Source organism: Vanellus vanellus (genome assembly GCF_965231255.1).
Source record: "Vanellus vanellus genome assembly, chromosome: 2".
Taxonomy (NCBI): Eukaryota; Metazoa; Chordata; class Aves; order Charadriiformes; family Charadriidae; genus Vanellus; species Vanellus vanellus.
In genome coordinates, this window is record NC_138906.1 from 58,932,513 (window position 1) to 58,952,697 (window position 20,185).

Consider the following 20,185-nt stretch of genomic DNA (forward strand, 5'->3'; position numbering starts at 1 on the left):
CTACAACTCGGGAGGGGGGCAGTTTCAGCCAGCAGCATGCTCTCTCTCACTACCTGTGTAACACTGCTCTGGTAGCACTGCTGTGCCTTTTAACTAATTCCTGTGTGAGACGGCTGTGCCAGAGGCAGGGGAGAGAGGTGTCTTCTCAAGCAGTATTTGGTCTCTCCAGGATGAAGCATCTTATTTAAGAGTTAATTAAGATGGCTGTGCACATCTAATCGTTCTTCTTACGCATATAGGCATGCATAAAAACAGACAAAAAAACCCATGAAACACGATGCCAAACCTCAGTCTGCAACCAGTTTGTGTGTGCATGCACGCACTAAAAGCTTCCATATAATGACTGGGAATTGAAAATCTTCTACAGTCTTTAATTAGAGCAGAACACATTTCAGTTTTCATCTTGTGATGAAGAATTCTACCAAAAAAAAAACCCAAACCCAAAACCCTATCTCCACTCTAGGCAAAGAAATCTTGAAACTCTGGAGGAGAAAGGATGTGTTTGTTACACTCACACACTGCCAACAGAGAGGGCTACACTGAAAAACAGCCTGAGGTTTAGTTATTACAGATCTAGAATAATTCTTACAGTTTTGCCAAATTTCCAAAAGGTACATGAGACCGGAACTTGATGTATAACACGCAGACGCTGCCTTGTACTAACAGCAGGAGAGATCCTGAACTACAATGCTGCTGAAGAATTATCTATGAACTTCAGCTGGAATCCAAATCAGCATGCTCCTAAACTCCATATTATACAGAAATTCAACGACTCCTAATACTACAGCATGGCACAGACTTGAAAATAAGAGGGTTTGTTTTGTGTGGCTGTTCTATTTGGAAGGCTTACAAGACAGCTGTCATCTACTTTGATTAAGTTCCTTCACAAAACAGGCTTCCTGGAGTGACGCCTTGAAAGAAATACATATTCATGCACATCTCTTAGACTGCTTGGAGTGCTACAGAAGTTTTGGATGTGCTTTACAAAATATGGCATCGCTGCTCACATAAAATAACACTCAAAGAGCAACCCAAGTTTAACTTGGACCCATTTGTTTTCAGTTATTAGCCTACTCATTTTACGTTTTCTTGCTTCTGCTGCTTCCTAGTCTCCTTGCTCCCCTCCCTCCCCCCTTTCCCTTGAGGGCTGAAATTTTAATAACTCTAACATGTGAGGCTGAAGAAAAGAAAAAAAAACAGTTCTGAACACAGGGAGGGATGCAGCTTAACATGGTAATGCTCCTCTTTGCCTTGGCCAAAATCTGATGGGCAAATAAATGCTTTCCTGCCAGTAATGGATGTTATTGCTGGTAGACAGTATTTTACATCCTGAGAATCTGAAAAAGACGCCAGACATTGACTCTAAATAAGCTACACAAACTCTACAGCCTATAAACTTTTACTTTTCTGCAGTGCCAGGTTCTTCTTTAAGCACAGTTACTTTTTTCCTACTCAGGAGGCAGTGTCCCATCATTTCATGGCAAATCAGGCTGAATGTATAAATTAATAAGTACAATCCAATCTGTGGAACATGAATTTGCTGCTGTTAGAAATGTTTTTCAATTGTGCCCTCTCTGCCTATTTTGTCCTTATTAACCATGTCAGTGCCACAAATGGTATACATTTACGGGGGGGGGGAAAAGTCTTCTGTACATTTCATCTAAAGGTAAGATCACTGAAAACAGAGGATCCAATTAAGTACCATTCAGGCTATAACAAAACTTTTCTAGTATAGCAGCTAAAGTAATTAGCATCTCAGTAACTGCTTATATCTTACAATGCCTCACTAATGACATTTCTACACTCCCACTGGAAAATGTTTGTTCAATGTAACAAGCAGTTCAATTTAAGGAAGCAAATGGATCTTTTGCAAAGATTAAGTCACTGTATTTATGGAGAACAGGTGTGGAAACTCCTGGGAGATTTTGAAGGTACCGGCAAAAAAGGAAAAAGAAAGTGCTACAATAATTTTAACAATGGGAGGAAATGGGAGAAGGATATGAAAAAAAAAAGTACTACTTACAAGCCTCGGAGACGAAGCCAGATTTTCTCTATTTGCTCTGGCTGTAGGTATTTCAGAGAGTTGCTCTCAAATTCTTCGATTTCCTTAGTCGGTGACTCCATAGCTGCAGGTTACCGCTTTGGTTAAAGCTCGGCGAGGACAGATGCTGCCCCCCACACACGCACACGCTCCACCTTTAACGCTGCCCGGGAGCGGCCAACATTTTTGGCAGCTACTTCTCCCCCCTCCCCGCGAGTGGGGCTGCGTGGGCAGCCCTCCAGCGCTCAGGTGTAGGCAGGGGGAAGCTGTGCCAGCACACCACCATCCTCGGGCTGACCGAGGGGATTAGAGGCTCATCTCCAGATTGCAAACCCACACGGATTTTTTCTTTTTTCCCTTTTTTTTTTTTTTTTTTTTTTTTTAACAATAAGCCAAGGATACAATCAGTAATACCAGCTGAGGGATCTTTATCAAGGGAGGAGGGGAGGAAAATCCCTTGCTGACAACTGAGCTGTCTGCACGGGCAGCTGGGCAGTGGGGTGGCTGCACGGGTCCCAGGGCCATGCGTTGCCTACAAGGCTGTCCCTTCGCTGTCCTCATGCGAGTGGCAGCCCACGGTCTCTCTGGGCTCGCTCCCCCCACCCTGGTGTGATTTCCCCCCCCCCCCCACTTACCAGCAGCGCTGCTGACAGGCTCGAAACCTGACAACTGAGGAAAAAGTCGTCTGTCAGCATAGCCCAGGCACGGCTTCTCTCTCTGCCTCCCTCTCTCCCGCACACACACAAACACAGGCGCGCGAGGAAGAACGGGCTATTGGAGAAGGGCTGGCTCTGATGAAAAACCCAACCAAGCCAAATCATTTAGAAAAAAAAAAAAAAAAAAAAAAAAAAAAAAGGAAGGGTAAATTACAGAAAGTGAGCGACTCATTCCTGGCAAACAGCCATCTGCTACATTGCAGTCAGCCTGCTTTCCTCAGAGCGCAACACACAGCACGGGCTGTAAGGTTTCCACTGGGGCAAACCCCACTTCTAAAATAAATAAATCGGTAAAGCACCATTGCCTAAAGCACCCCAAAACACAGCAGGGGAAGTCCATACACTGAAGAGAGATCAAGCCCAAGACATTAGTCACAGATATATCGATGCCTTTCAACAAGAACCACAAACAATACATTAAAAGAGAACACATTATTTATAATGCATGAGGCTTGAAACAGGACCCATGGATCAAACTCAAGAGGTTTGCACACGGGAGTTCAAACCCCAGTTCTGCAATAGGATGCCTGCCTCCGGGTCCCCTGAAGCACCCCTGTACTGACCCCAGGCACAGCGGGGACCAAGATACAGGACATCCCTCTCTGCACTTGTAGGGTTCCTGCTTTGGGCAGGAGGAAGGACAGGGATTTCCTTCATTGCACCGACCCAATCAATCACCTCTGCCAACATCCCCTGCATGCATCTCTTTAGTTAAGGTTATTAACGTGGTGCTTTCAGCCAAAGCCACTACGGCAGAGGGAAAATAACTGTCAAAACATTGTCCTAGCCTTAGCATGTTCTGTCACGTATTGCAAAAGTTGCCTCTTGAGAAGCAGAGCCTGCAACAGAGGAGTTTGCCATGAGAGGGAAGACAGCCTCCAGTGAAAACGCACTCCCTGGTGATGACTTCCAGCTCTAGTTGTGCAAGTCCACACACTGACGATCTGAGTAGCTAGTGGAAATGTGAAGAATGCATTAATTAGCCTAATCAAACAAGTCTCTGTTTAAAGGACTTAGATCAATTCTTGGTCATGTAACTTGACTACTTCAAAATCCAGCCATGCAAAGTAAAAATAGACCACCCTGCCTGCACAGAGATTCTCCTACACCATGGGAAAAAAATAAAATTGCAGATTTATGCATCTATACAAAATTAGCGGGGTTTCTGCTTTAGGATCTGTTGTGTGCAAGAGGGCATATAACTGGGCTCAGGCTCTGAAACTGTGCTGCTGAGTTCGTGCAATGATTTACCAATTCACTCTCTTGTTTCTGCAAATTCAAGAGTGTCTTTCATACGCAGGAAAATTAGAAGCCTTGCATCTGCTGATGCAAAAGGCAGTTTTCACCAATGGTGAGAAGAGTGAAAATAAGTTTTGAGATAGAACGACAAATCTTGAAACTTTTCTTCCAAAGTAGAAAAAGTGCCAGCGTTCATTTTAATTCCAGTGAGATTAGACACAGCTCCATAAAAAGTTTTACTGCATTGACAGAAAGGCAACAGCCTATACTCAATTAAAAGTTACATTATTAGAACTTTACCAACTTTGCGACACTTTCGACCTTGTCGATGAGATGACCCAGTCTTACTGATTCATCAGTAAGACCCAGAAGCTCAGCCACATGTTTCATAGGTGACAGGTAATCATTTCCCTACTCCTTATCTCAGAGTCTCCATCTGAGAACCAGCACAGTGTTATCACCTGTCTATAGGAAGGATGGGGAGTTCCACTGATGAGGAGGAGACCATAAGAGCAAGGCATTATTATCCTTCGTTATTTCTACATCATTTTGTCATCATGCATACAATATGCATTTGATATTAGACTTTCACAAGGCAACCCATCCCATTTCAGGAAACCCTTTGTAACTTTTAGCATTCACACAAATCAACACAGAGATGCTGAGATTTCTATTTTGCTGTAGGAGGCAAACGTCCCTCACTCTTAGCTCTTACAGGTTTTAGATATTTAAAAAAAAAAACAAACTCATGTGAAAACCAGAGGCAGGTATTCAAGGACATGTGGCCTACCACAGTTACATAAAGCGGCCGACAGAACAAATATCCCCATTTACGCTTCATTTTTTCCTGTATACCTCTTTCAATTCTATTGCCGGATACATAGAATTGCATTTTTTCCCATTCAGCTTCAGTCAGGAGCATTTTCCATGAAGTTTCATTTATTACCAGGAATCATCATTGGAACAGAGATGTATTACCAACATGCCACAACTCATACACTTTTTAAATAACATTTTCCCTTGAAATGATAAACGTATCAGCTCAACCTCATGATGCTGGTATAACCTGTATGTCTGTACCTTACCCGTATGTTATCTATTTAAGCAGTGACTCATTCTTCTCCTCAGCAATAATCAACCAGTTGAGATTAGCAGAACCCAGGTACTTTTCACCTTCACCATGTTATTATTTACTATGCAAATTACCCCTTTAAAATACCAGATAGTGCCAGCAAGAATACATAAATAATGAAAGAAGAGAAAAAGTTATGAAGGAAAGCAAAAAAACATATTTTCAGCTGATAACTAAAAGCAAATAGGGAGGGATGAGACTAAGAATTAAAAGAAAGTTAATATACACTGCAGATATATTAGAAAAATTATGAACTAGTGTCATAGTTATGAAGACGGTCACACAGGGAAGAGATATTGGCAGGTAAAGAAAGCAAGGAGGAGAGAAGAAAAAACAGAATGATGAGATTCTGTGCCAGGCTAGGATTTCTCCACAGATTTGAAGAACTAAACTAATTTTGAGTGGATCCTGTTAAAAAGGTGATACAGGAGAACTTCGATATTCTTTCAGCCTTGAATGGTGCATGGCCTTTTGTTTCATTGTATTTTGACCTCCAAGAATCTTTGAGATCATAAGCTACTAAATACAAGGACTGTGCATTCTGATAGCTAATTGTAAAATCTAATAAAACTGGTCCCTGAGACAGGGGCCCAATCAGGAGAATACAGACAAAAATGCTATTGCACTCAGCTGTTGAGGAAACTGAGCACTGGACCAATATGATGTCACAGCAATTATATTTATACAAATTATGGGCAGAGATAGGGCTCGCAGCATTTGAAGGAAACAAGGTGATATGCAAAACATGAACTGGTAGAGGAAAGAGCATTATCAAGAGTGACACCAGTGTCACAGCCCGTGGAAGCAAATGGAAAGTCTAAAGGCAGCCACAGAGGAATCAGGAACATGTCTGAGAATGCTGCTCCTGCCAAAGGTAAACATTTTTACAATTATGACACTTAGCTGAAGGAAGTTGAGACAAAGACACCATTTTATCTGCTCAATGCAGGCAGAGATGGCACTGACAAGAGAACCATGACACAAGGTGGCTTCCTGCCCTGTTTGATTTAGTGCTGTGACACAATTTGGAGCTGGGGCAGAGAGAGGTCCCTAATGAGATCCCACACAGCAGCACCACTGTGGTAACAAAAAAAAAGAAGCTGTTAGCAAGGTTTGCTCTCCTTCAGTTCCCATTACCTCTCCATTTGGCTTTGTTTTGTATAGAAGACGACTAGAAAAAAAGTCATTTGGGACTTCCTAAAAAGAAAGTTTCCTTCCTTCTTTAACAAAATTTTACAGTACAATAACTCTTTCCCCCCCCATGATAACAGAAACTCCGATAATTAATTAGAGGCAATGAGGAATTCCCAGCAGCCGAAGCAGCATAAGGATGCTACCTGCGTCTGTTGCACCACAGACACTTCGCACCTCAGTCTGGTTGGCTGTGCCCTGGAGAAAGTCACCTCATCCTTGCAATGACATTCAACGACATGCCTGCAACACTAGGTCCAGGGAAGGTCTCTGAATTATTTGATGTTGATTTTCAACATCGCTAAATTCTATCAGCCATCAGCTCCAAGCAGTTTGAATCCCTTCCTAGGAGTAGTTCTTAAGGAGTTACCCAAGTATAGCGCTGCTGCAATTGTTAACCATCTTCAGTTCTCTGCAACTGAGTGAGATTCTCAAATATAACCAGCAAGCAGCTGAATCAAGTTGGGACACATTCAAGGAAAAGAGACAAGTTATGAGGGGTAAAAGCAAGAGTAATTCCACAGATGGACCTCTCTCCTCCTGTGCATTACAAAGGACAACGTTTGCTCTAGGAACCTTTCTTAAATGATACAAAGAACTGAGCAAGCAGCCATAGTAAGCAGTTTTCCAACAAGAGCAAAGACACCCGTACCGGCTTGGGGCATGCTGTCTGCTTACACTCCTCCTGCAGAGAGGATGGAATACAACCTTATTCTTCACTGCCTGTACTACTTCCCATTACACTGATGCCCACCACTGAACAGCTAGTGCGTTGCCCATGTCACTGCCTTTCCATGGTGAGTAAAGCAGTTAAGCAGTTACAAAACACGATGTCTTTCTTTCCGCCCATTTGATCTTAAGGTACTGAGGGAGTAACAGGGAAAAACAGGAATGCAAGGCATTGGTATCGCCATGTTTGAGGTCAAGTTTGGGATTCCCTTGCTTGTTTAAGTCCTTTTGGTCTGATTTTGTGATAGGTGCCAGCAAGATAGCAAACAGCAGAACAGTGGTTGTAAAATGTTATGAACTTGTCCCATGAGTATCTGCCACAAACACATATCATCTTGCTTGCCTTGTCCTTAAACTGACAGCTCACCTCATGGTAAGCAAGAGTAGCTTCCAAAAGGATGATGTTTATAGGCTGAGCAAACAGCACTGCTTCAGCTCTTGCACTCACGTTGCCACATAGAGGCAATGAGTCGCAGGCACACAGCAAGTCCAGCTCCGAAAGGCAGGAATGGCACCGTCTGGTTCACTCCATTTAAAGTGCTTTACTATCATCACCATCATTTGGCAGTGGCAGTAAGCCACCTCTTGAAGGATTAGCCATATCTTGAAAAGCAGAGGAGAGCTCAGGTGAGCAAAAGCCCACCTGCCTGTCAGAGACTGTACTAAGTGCACTGTTCTGCAGGACTGCTGATGCAGGACGGTGCTGCCAACACAGAGCAGAGAGGTGTTAAAAGGCAGCTGAGGAGGGTAACATCCACAATGTGCCTCCATGAGGACAGGCATCTCTGCAAAACAGACAAAATATCAGGGCGTCCAGGAGTAGGTCTGCCTTTCTCAGGGTGGTGGTACAGGTATTTCATACACAAGTGCAAGGCAAAATGGCCAGAGCCACCTCTGACATATCACGTGGCTGTAAACTAAGCTCTGTCCTTGGATTAAACTCCCCAGCAACAACTTTCCTTAAAGTCACCTTTGGTTCCTTTCTTTTATTTTTTAAGCAGAGACTAGAAAAAGAGAGGGAAAGTCAGAGTACTCCTAGCAGATTTCACCAGAGCTAAGTGGGGACAGAAATAACATTTAAAAGGCCCACTGAAATGCATCCAAAAATGCTTCCAAGGCAGTGGCCTGTCTGACGGAAACAGCACTTCACGAAGCACGAGCAAACTGGAGCAATAATTTCAAAGAGCAAGATTTCTGAAATCTTTGCCGGACTGCAGCAAAACCAGCCAAACTACCCTGTGCTGAAAGGGTAGCACGGGGCACTGGAAGTGTGCTGAGACGTTGCCTATTCCTACATATTGCCTGTGTGAACAGGCATTTTCTCCCATCAATTAATCTGATTTGACAGAACGAAAGCTTCAAGCGTTATAACAAGTTCTATAATTAGTACGACAACAACATATTCATATGTCTGCCCATGCATAAATAATCCAGAATATATTTTATTCTCTTACCACTGCTTCTTCCAACCAAAATTGCACTGAGTATTTGCCTTTGCTTTCATTATTGCATGTCTGAGTCTGGATCTCTGAACTTCAGTTATAGCAAACACCGTTATGAGTCTGCCAGTACCATATTCCAAAATATTATGCTAATACTATATTCAAACAGTTTGTAAAACACTGACATTTCTGCTAATTCTGCTAATGCCAAAATAAATTTGGCAGATTTTGCTCAGTCTTTATCCTAGCAGGAAAAAAGTTTCTTGCTTATTTTCAGTTAAGAACAATTTTTTTTATTTGTTTCTTTGGGAGGGGCTTAGGAGAAGGGAGAGAGGATCACCTGTATCGCTGAATTGCATTTATTCTATTAATTCTTCATGTTGAAATATGAGAGTGATTGGGAGATAGTTAGCCATTGCAGCTGACTTGTATGCATTTTTGAAAAAAATCAGAATTACAGTACTCTGTCCTGAGCAAAACATAACTTCAGAAGGTTGAACTCTGAGGAAGGTAACCATTGTGCTAAGTGCATGAAGAGTTAATTAAAAAATCATGAGACTCAGAAAATGAATAAATCAGACAATTCATCTAATAGCATAATTAACTGTCACACTTCACTACAAATAGATGGTAGTGAACAGGATTACTTGTACCTGATTCAGCTTTCGACTGCTGAAAAAGCATTAATATTCACCTAAATATTAAGCATTTCTGACAGCAAGAAACTGTCATCAAAGCATAGATGCCTCTGTCTCTTTTAGTCAAGAACATCATAAGGTCCTAAGCCTAGTGAATTTGTTCTAAAGAGCCATAATTCAACCATGTATTATTCCAGTGTGAACAAGCAACATATTTGTCAGCATCTGGAGTTACACTGGTATGAATGAAGTACATTGGTTTCAGATTTCTGTTGCAATTCCACTTTCTAGTTTTATTAAACTAGATTGAGTACCTCTGAAACTGTAGTTTGCAAATGAAATTTTATCTCCATTTTTTCTGCCTAAGATTAGGGTTTAGGGCTCGATGGTAACTCACTCACACCATAGCTGCAGAGCCATTAATGCCACCGTAAGTGAGGGCTGGAAGATAAGGCTGCAAGGGTTAAAGCTAGCCAAGGAGCAGCAATCTAAGGGACTGCTAACTGCCTTTGTTCCCTCAGGACTGAGGAAGTGTCATTTCTTAGCACCCAGTAATTATGAATAGTTTTAGCTTCTCTGTCTGGAAAGAGCACAGATGCAGCTTGACCCAGGGAATGCTGCAGTTTCAAAACCAGTGAACTAGATATATAGAGAGATACATATATAAAAAAAGATAATATATTAAAACTACTGCTGCATTCCCTGCATCCGAACAATGTGTTCAGTCTCAGACTGCCACCAGGACTAGGCATACTATGGAGAATTTCAAGCAGGAGTTTTAGGGGAAGGCAAATTTTAGCTTTTCATCTAAGAAAATAAACAAAATCCCCCCAAAACCCCACCAAAAAAAGTGACAGTAAAATCACCAGCACAAAAAATGCAACTGATGAAGTTGTTCATTTAAACTTTTCTTCAGTCAAGTGAATCAAGCTGACAGTTTTGATTAAAAGCTCTGGTGACTGGTAAGAATTTTTCTGTCAAATACTATCAACTAACATTGCCACTAAGACAAGTGCATACCTCCTTTGCTGTCTGTACTTTTTGACCCAGAGTTGCTCAGTTTCTGTGAAGGCAGATTTAAGAAAATTTGTAGAAGCCTCCTTCAACTTTGGAGGCTTACCAAAATGAGAAAATTTCCATGCTGATGACACTTGAAGTTATTACTTAAAGCATGGCATTGCAATAGCTCCATAAAAATCCCTATTGCGTTCACTCAAAGCACTGCAACTTTGAGAAAAGCACTGTCACTCTTGAAGGGCATTTTTAAAAGTCTGTTTTTCTTTAATGACCTCCACAGCGCTAGAAAGCCTTAAAACCTAGATTACTAAACATGACAGTTTAGGAAGGAGGCACGAGAGAGGAGTGATGGTTAAAGGAAGACGAGCTTTATAGAATGCTCTGCAAAAAAGAATGAGGAGAGCTTGAAAACTCAGCTATGAAAAGCCTTGGCAAAAGCCAGGAAGATGTGAGTAGTCCAAGCAATTAATTACTTAAAAGAAATATCTAATTAGAGGATTAAACAAGAACTGTCTTTCTAGTCTTTTCCTTTTTCACCAGCAAACATCCAAGGAGGTCAAAGACGACCATTTTGAGGACCTGAAGCCTCTATACAACTTTCTTGCAGAGTTTCCTGCTCTAGGTCATCCTTCACATCTTCAGATGCAAAGGGAATAAATAAATACTGTTTATTCAAAACAAGAACAAAGTTGTCTCAAAGGGGTTTTTAATCATTACTTTTATGTTTGAGAGGTGGAAGTGGGAGGTTTTTCACTTGTCTGTCTCTCATACACAAAGTACATTTTATTACACAGGCCAATGCTGCCCCCTGTACCATGAAAGTGCTACATTTGATCCTATATTCATTATATACAAATAATGAAGTATGAAGACAGAAATTATCATGCACCATGTATTATCCCTTCTGGAGTTAGGAAATAAATCTACGACTATCATGGAATATATGTGTATATATACCACTGAATTTTACCGACTTAAAAGAGTATGGAAGCCATTTATAAACCAGACCTCCACTTTTTCCCCCCCTTTTTTTTTTTTTTTTATTAAAATTTGCCCAGCTGCTGTACAGAAGGAAGACTCCCATTTCCTTTTTAGGACTACCACTGCTTTTTGATGCCAGGGAGCCCAAGTGCTATTCTTTCCCCTCTCCTCATCCACTGTCTCCTGGGGGAGATATGTAGCCACCTCTGATCACTCTACTTGCCTTTGCCAGCAGAGATAGCCAAGTCAGGGCTATTTAACCAACCAACTCCGGCAGACCGCGGTCCAAGTGACAGATGCTAGCTTTGGGACCCCAGGTCCCCCAGTTAAATTAATATTTGCTGCTTTTTTCCATGGATAACATGCATTGGACATGGGTGCAAGCAGAAAGTGGAAGCAAAATGCAAAACCATACTGCTCTGAAAACAGGGAGTCTGTCATCATCAGAGAAATGTCTGCCTGGTAGCAGGGATCTGCAACATACAGGGACCTTTTACTGAAGTGATTCACAAAGTAGAAGCTCGTTAGTCTGATCTCAGCAGCGTGCCAGGCATCAGACCTCGGATGAAAGAATAATTAAAGAAAAGGGAAGCAGAATAAAAAGCAACATCTATTTATCACATTGGATCATGGCTGATTAACCTGGTCTCTTTCTTCCTGAGTCCATTTCCTGTGATCATGCAAATGTGGCAGATCTAGCATACTTGGTGTTTAGGAAGACCTCAGTTTCAACGTTTTGAAAACACAGGCACTGGAACAGACAATTGCAAGGTGAGCTGGGACATGAATAAAAGACCAGGATGGGGGGTAAATTAGCCTTCACAGGACTCTCCACTGCCACAGCTGGCCTGTCTTCCCTACTTGAACTTGCTCATGCAAACCCTAAGGGATCAGCTGCTTCAATAGAGCAAAAGGAAGACTGAAAAGGATTGCAATTGTTCTCTGTAATTATCAGAGGCAAACACTAGGAAAAACAACAACAAACCTTTAAAGGAACAGTCTTGCCTCAAGAGCAAATGGAAATAAACTGCCCCTGAATACAACTTGGAAGCTGGAAGATTTCTAACCACCAGAGTGCTGAGCCTCTGGAAAAGCCTCCCAGCTGGTGCAGCACAAATGAAAAATCCCACCTCACTTATTTGAAGATGAAGTTTCCCCAGCTTATTGCAGGGTTACACATAACAGCGGGCTAGACCCAGCAACTTATGCTGACTCCTGTGCCCTGCAGACGCTCCTGCTTCTGCACAGAGAGGTCTTGTGCTGACGCCCACAGGGGGGTACAACCAGCTCAGGGCAACCCACTCCCCAAAGTGGGAAAAAAAAAGGTAATGGGTTTCCTCTGGGAGGAGAAGAGGTAAGAAAGACCGTTTTTTTCTAAGCTCCAACAGCTGAGCTCCCTTGAACAGCTTAAGGGCTTTGGGGCTTCCTTCCTTCTCATAAGTTGTCTTCTGCTAGAAAGAGGAAAGGTCTCCCCTCAACACCTGAAGTACCCTATAACAAAAATAAGAGTTTTGTGAGCCTGCAGGTAGGTTTAGGCACTTCACTGCAATGACATGCTCCCCATCCTCTGTAGCTGCAATTAGCCTTTCTGCCACAATTGATTCTTACCATGCTTAAAGTCAGTAATGTTTATAATAAACAAAAATTACAGAAAAAGGTCACAGCAAGAAAATGTATATATATGGATGTAGCTGTGCAGACTCTAGAGAATTCCAAAATAAAGAGGTTCATCACACCGGGGAAACAGTATTGCAGAATAGTTTGTCACAAGGAAGGCTTGAGATGACCCCCTTCCCAAGACATCCAGGTAACTGGAATCCACACGTCAGAAGGTTTAAAGGCAGCGCATACTCTCCCTCCTGCTGCTGCAAAACTAAATCCTCCTTACCTGCTGGCAGAGCGGAGGATGGTGGCTCCTTTGACCAGAAGGTTTCATAGGCACGTGCCCATTCAGGTAGAATGTGCTAAGGGGGATTTGATCATCACTGCCAGCATGTATTCAGAGATTACACAGGAGTTAGTACTGCTGTTCCCTCTTTCCAGTACAGAAAAGTACACATTGTACAGAAAAGTATCCTAAACCAGACCAACTAACATCGATATTGCAAAAAACATATGAAACCCTGAACACTGCAAACTGCAGTCACAGGGAAGAAAAAAAATTTCTTGTTAGCAAGAGATTTACAGTCTCCCTTTAGCCTTTCATTTACCACCCTCTCAATCCTGTGGTCCACATTCTGAAAAGAACCCCCCCGAATTGAAGATCAAATCCTTACACTGCTACACTTTCAACACATCTTAAAGTGTGCAGCACTTTAGCAAAAAGAATCATAGCATTCCTCCTGCATCTACAATGACTATTTTTCAAACTGACTTTCCAAAGCACTGCTAGAAGATAACAAAGAGTTTTCAAGCTACACTTTGCCCTTAGCATTCACCCCTGCCTTGTGGCATTTCACTGGCAACACCAAAATTTATCAATAACTAAAAATCTACTAAGTGCTACTTCAAGATAAATCCTGCATTGGAACAAGTGATATTCCTAAAATCACTTTAAAATTTAAGCTAATTCCAATTCTTGTTTAAATTACTCCATTGATCAGGCTTCAGCAACATCTTGTTCACACTCACATCTAACCTGTTTCCCCATTTCCACTGCACATTACCGCAACCTTGGCCACCAGTGGATGGATTTAAAAATAAATTGAAGTACCAAAGATAGACAACAAGAATGCAGGAAGTCAGTAAAATGATTGCCATAACAGTTCCCACATATGGCATCTAACTGATGCCTGGGAAGGATGAGGGAGCAAACCATCCCCAAGGGAATCAACACCACTCATCTCCCTCTCAGGGCTTGTTGGTAAAGTTTTAATTTGGCAAAGGGTATTGTCCAAACTCCCTCCTTACAGGCCTGGGCTCAACAATCTTTTTTCACTTTCAGTGTCTGTGTCACTCTTCACCTACATGTCCAAAACAGAAGAAAATATGTAGAAACCTCTCAGCCAAATCCTATGCAAGAACCTTCAGAACAGCAACTCTGAACGTCTCTCCAGATGTCTCAGCTTCAGTTTCATCACAGTGGTCCAGCACATGAAAATCAGTGTGGTTTCACACATTGACAAAGAGTTCATAGAATGGTTTAGGTTGGAAGGGACCTTAAAGATCATCTAGTTCCAACCCCCCGCCATAGCCAGGGACACCTCCCACTAGACCAGGTTGCTCCAAGCCCCAGCCACCTTGGCCTTGAACACCTCCAGGGATGGGGCATCCTCAACTTCTCTGGGCAACCTGTTCCAGTTCTCACCACCCTCATTGTGTAAAAACTCTTCCTGATATCTAATCTAAATCTACCTTCTTCCAGTTTGAAGCCATTACCCCTCATCCTGTCACTACATGCCCTTGTAAAAAGTCCCTCTCCAGCCTTCTTGTAGGCCCCCTTCATATACTGGAAAGCTGCTATAAGGTCTCCCTGGAGCCTTCTCTCCTCCAGGCTGAACAATTGCAACTCCCTCAGCCTGTCTTCATGGGAGAGGTGCTCCAGCCCTCTGATCATCTTCGTGGCCCTCCTCTGGACTTGCTCCAACCAGGTCCCATGACCTTCCTATGTTGGGGGCTCCAGAGCTGGACACAGTATTCCAGGTGGGGTCTCATGAGAGCAGAGCGGAGGGGCAGAATCACTTACCTCAATCTTATATTGGCTCTTTTATGTCTGCAATGTAGCAGGAAGGGGCAAACTTATATAAAGGGAAAAAAATGGCAGGCCATGTTTTGAAGGACTCTCAAGTACAATCACTACATCTCTGATATCAAATGATTTTTGAACTTTCCACAAGTGGCCTGTGAAATTACTTATCTAGGTCAGACCTGAGAGAAATTTAAACTGTGTATTGTACATGCCACAGCATGAAAAAATTACCCTGGAGAGGCATAATAATAATAAAGAAGTCTACAATTAAATCACTTCGGAATCAAGAAGCTATTACTCTATTGTCTTTTAGGAACAGATCTGTCTTTGCCAGAGCAGTGGGTTGCACACCCTTCCTTCAGATAAATATAATGCAGTGTCATAAATCCATCAAACTCCATCTTAATATGACTTGTGCAGACCAAAGAAGTATCTCCTAGCTTCATTCATGTCTTAATGTGTTTTCTTTTCACCTGCTACCTTGATTTTTAAAAGATGCTCAGCAGCAATTGGTTCACTTGTAAGTAAATATTTGATTTATATGTATGAAGCATCTGCCACCGTAATAACTCAGTCCTGAGCACTTCCTAAAAGGATTATTATTGCTTTTGGATCCCCATGGCTTTAAATGTTTATCCAGTCTTGAATTATCATTCTTCTATATGTCAATTGTGACCATCTGCACAGAAGCTAAAATTATATCTGTGTGCATGCATATGTGTGTGTGTTTGAGTACAAACGTGAGACTACACACAAGAATGTTAAGGTAAAAAAGGCAAGTACTAAAAGTTTTAAAAGAGCCGGTATAACGAGTGCACAGGCAGCCCTAAACAACTCTGTTACATGCCAAAAATTTGAGAAAACTTTTAGCTATGCGATTATACCCATTTCTGTACTGCACCACAGAGACCCTGCACTGCACACTGAGGTCTTTCCCTGTGGACTCTTAAGGGGTTTTCATCTCTTTTCATATTAGACTGCTCAGCTTAGCAACCAGAGCAGATAAGGTCTATAGTGGTAAAAGGCCTGGAAATAGAGTCTTACAGTAACGATTTGGTTTAATTTCCACACATTCACTCAGACACACACGATACTGATATCAGACAAAAGGAAAGTTGGAAACGGCATTTCTTTTTCATGCAGCATCCCATTTTCATTATTGTTCCCTCTACCATGAGGCAAATTCTGTCTCCAGCACCTATATGAAGCAATATTATTCTCTTGTGTTTCGCTCAAATGGTCTTTGTGTTGATATTTTTTAGCTAAATCTGTGTTCTGAACAGAGTATTTGGAGCATATTACACCCGACTCTGCAAATGCTGCAATTTAATGGTAAGTGATAAATATGCTGCCATAAGGGAACTGCCACCCCCGAGCATATAAGCGTGATTTGGGGCCTGTTGTGCCAATAGAAGAGTGCTTAGATTTGGCTGTCTGTAATGCATCTACTGTAAAAACACAAAATATTAATAAACCTCCTTGTGGATCTTGGCAGAAACTAGATTGAGCATAATTGCATGCTGCATGAAATCTCAGTCTATACGTAAGTGTTGAACAAATCTCGTGCAGTATTTAAAATCTTAATTCACAATTCAATTGCCCTAATCTGCTCAAATCTTGATGAATGTATTGCAAACCCACAAACTGGCTCAGATATGCGGTTGGTTTCAGTTGTTGTCACTCATTTCAAAGCAGTACCTTCCCCAGTGATTCTTTCATGGCATTGATTTATAGCTGTTCAAAGGCTCCTAGAAGTCATTTCTTGTCTATATGTTTGGCCAGAAAGAGAGGAAATTCCCTCTTTTCACCAGCTCTGACTTCATTCTAGCAGCTCCCCACTCCATTATAATGTGTACTGAAATGGATGCAGCAAAAGAGTCTGAGCAATTCTAACCCACACGACCTGACAAATTGTGACTCATGCTTTTAATCAGAGCTGAGAAACAACATTTTGCTGCAACATTTCATCTTGCAAGTGTGCTAAGAGGAACAGAGGAAGGGGAAGGCTTTTTCTGCTTTCAATTGGAAATAGGTTACATAAGCGTGCAGAGAACGAATTGTGTACAAATAATTATTAGAATTGATGGTATCTGCTGTTCTGATTTATTCCAAGATTAGTGTTGGAGATCAGAAGTTATGGCTTAAAGAGAGGAAGGGAAGGAGGGAAGGAAAGAAGGGGAGCACAAAGCATTTTGTGGACACAAAATAATAAATGGTAGGACATGCCACACCTCACACCAAAAAGCCCTCCCAGTTCCTGCAGAAACATAGGAGAATGAATACTTTTTTATATGCAAATATTCCAATGACTAGGTTAAAGACATTTAATGTACTACATTCAGTTAAGTCTTAAACAATAACATTTACAGGTGTAATTTCTCAATATACATTTGACTGCATTTTCACATGCCAGTGTAAGATTGCTACCAAAGCAAGCTAGTGGGATTGGGCTGGTTATTTCCTCATGTTGGGCCAAAAAATAGGAGCTTTTTCTGTGTGTTAACAGACCCAAAATTGTAACAAGGAGTCCAGTTTTGTAAGCTGTAAAGTCCCTCTGATTTTAATTACATAATTACGTTAATACTAAAGAAGGCAAACAAAATTATTTAACTTAATCTTCAGTTTACCCTTTGCATTTTTTTTGTGTATTAGTTTTAATCCTACTTTTCAGCTAAGATTGATCATCTTAGGACACAGACAGCTCTTGGAGGGATTCCATTCTTCTTATTTGTATTGGAGAACAATAAAAACAACCTCATTTAATCATGAACTCAAAAGACCTATTGGCTTTCATCTACTGAAGAACTTCAGCACACGGCCAGGAAAAGCCACTGCTGCTTGCTCAAATCATAGCTCGCACTTCTCTGCTGGGTCAATTCCATCACCACTATGACAGAAAACTTTGCTCACAATGTGGGGATTCAGCTGACTCGCATAACTACCAGCCTCAGCAGCTGGCTTGCCACAGGGAAAATCTTTGCCCATGCTCTTGCCTCAAAAGGAGAGAGAGTGGGGAAGCCTCAAACGATGCTCCTGAGGTTCAGACACAATACCTTACAGAGGTCTTGCTCCTTGGGAAAGAGAACAGATGTTCCCCATCTCCCTGCCGCCACCAGACAACCCTCTAGAGGCTTAAATATCTGCAAGATGTTTAAATTTTACCCCTGAGGTACTTTAGGTCTATTGTTGTTTGCTGTCTGTTTTGGTTGTTGTTTTTTTTTTTAATGGGCATGCTGGTGGCAGGTGTGAAAATTCAGTGTCAGCAAAGCAAAATCTCTTGGGGATGAAAATAACGGTGTGACCAACAAGGCATGCAGGACATTAACTTGCTGCTCTGGTTGGAATATAACCCAAGACTCCTACAAGCCACACCTTAGTCCATTAAGGTCTTGTTTACAGCACCAAAGCTGAGTACTCCTTATACAGTATTTTTAACGTATACCAAACTAGAGCTGAGAAACTGTAGTGCACAACCTGACTTTTCAAATTAACCGCACAGAAGCAGATCGGAAGTGCTATTTCCCCAGTTTTAACCCTCCTCGGCTCTCCCAGTTCTCTCGTATGAAATGATAGAATCATACAATAGTTTGGGTTGGAAGGGACCTTTAAAGGTCATCTACTCCACACACACACACACGCAATGAGCAGGGACATCTTCCACTAGATCAGGATGCTCAGAGCCCCATCCAAGCTGACCTTGAACGTTTCCAGGGATGGGGCATCTACCACCTCTCTGGGCAACCTGTTCCAGTGTTTCACCACTCTCAGTGTAAAAAATTTCTTCCTTATATCTAGTCTAAATCTACCCTCTTTTAGTTTAAAACCACTACCCATGGTCCTATCGCAACAGGCCCTGCTGCAACAGGTCCATGTCAACCTGCTCCAACAGGTCCATGTCTTTCCTGTGCTGAGGGCTCCAGAGCTGGACGCAGTACTCCAGGTGGGGTCTCACCAGAGTGGAGTAGATGGGCAGAATTACCTCCATCATCCTGCTGGCCACACTTCTTTTGATGCAGCCAAGGATACGGTTGGCTTTCTGGGCAAATCTCTTAATACTCTAGGAAGTCTTATTTTAACAGGATGACAGTCTCTAGTTATATACTGAAAAATCTGAACATAATACCTAGGAGTAAGCATGCCTGCATGTATCTGTAAACAAGTTTCCAGCTCCCTGAACTCTATTTGAAGTAGAATATGCAAACCAGTTTACTGTTTAGAAGCTAGTGCAGTGAGCTAGTGGTTTCATACAAACGCACACAGCAGCAGCTACCAACTCTATTGAAAAGCCTTTCTCTGTAAACACTTATTCACTGAGTACCCTGGAACTAGCCTTCAAGCTTAAACCTAGGTAGGTGTCCACTGTATGCATTTCATTTCCAAACACCAGTAGCTGACACAGTTGGCTCAGTTCATAGAAAGGTTCTTCCTGATGTCAGACAATTAAGCATACACTTGAGACCCATACACTGTCCAAACAGACAAGTCTGCTCAGAAACTATCTAAACTTTTTACTCCAAAGATACTTGCAGTATCCCATGGGAACTTGACTCAGTATTGCTCTCAGCAGCAGCAATGCTGGGTAAAACTGGTGTAAATACTGATCATATTTTAACCTGAAGAGTTGTCTACTTGACCCCAATGCTGCTGCATGTGGGGCGTCTCCTTAGAAGCATGAAGCATATCTCTTCCAAAAAAGGAATGAATCCCCCACGTCAGGAAGACTAGACTCTGAGATTCAGTTGGAAGAAATCACATGTCTGCATCTCTAGCAGGATGCCTAGCCTGTACTGTTCTCTTGGTGCCTGCTTGAGTATTTTCTCCCCAGTAGTACAATATGGAGCTCTTAAGTATTAAATTATAAAACACCACTTTTCCCAGGAACTTAGAAAGGCACAGAAAAAAATGTTGAAGAATTCTTATTCTGAACCAAATAAAATGGAAATATTTTTAAAAAATCACCCATGTCACTCACCATCATACTAAAATAATACTTAAGGCTTCCTGACTCTAATAATCTTCCTATCCAGGAAGACTTCACTTGGGAATCACTGGCATGTGCAGAATGCCAGCAGAACCATATCTATACCCAAAGTATTTGACATAAAATGAGGTAACATAAAACCTCAAGTGTCTGTGGTGCACCTGCAACACATATACATGCTTTAAACAAGGGTTAATAAAAATAACCCACCAACAACCAGGAACAACAGAGAAGTGATGCATGCGGACTACAGACTAGTAAGGGATTAATAAATTGTCAATAAAGGAAAAATAAAACTAGCTGTAAGCTCAGCTCAAGAAGGAAACACTTGTACATGTGGACTGAAACTCTTTTAAAACATAAATTTATTTTATCTTCTTTTCTTCAATT

At 41.8% G+C, this 20,185-nt stretch overlaps 1 protein-coding gene across 2 annotated transcripts in view; it reads right to left on the reverse strand.

The window, feature by feature from the left end:
* PDE1C (phosphodiesterase 1C) overlaps window positions 1–20,185 on the reverse strand; it is a gene marked incomplete at both ends in the record, with an annotated part of 391,441 nt that overhangs the window by 276,524 nt on the left and 94,732 nt on the right. The window contains one exon of one of the 2 annotated variants that reach the window (XM_082479398.1): window positions 2,024–2,635. The exons of the other annotated variant lie outside the window; for it this stretch is intronic. Within the exon in view, the coding sequence (XP_082335524.1) occupies window positions 2,024–2,124 (101 nt within the window). Of the gene's footprint in view, window positions 1–2,023; window positions 2,636–20,185 lie in introns of those variants that run through there. 2 annotated transcript variants of the gene reach the window in all.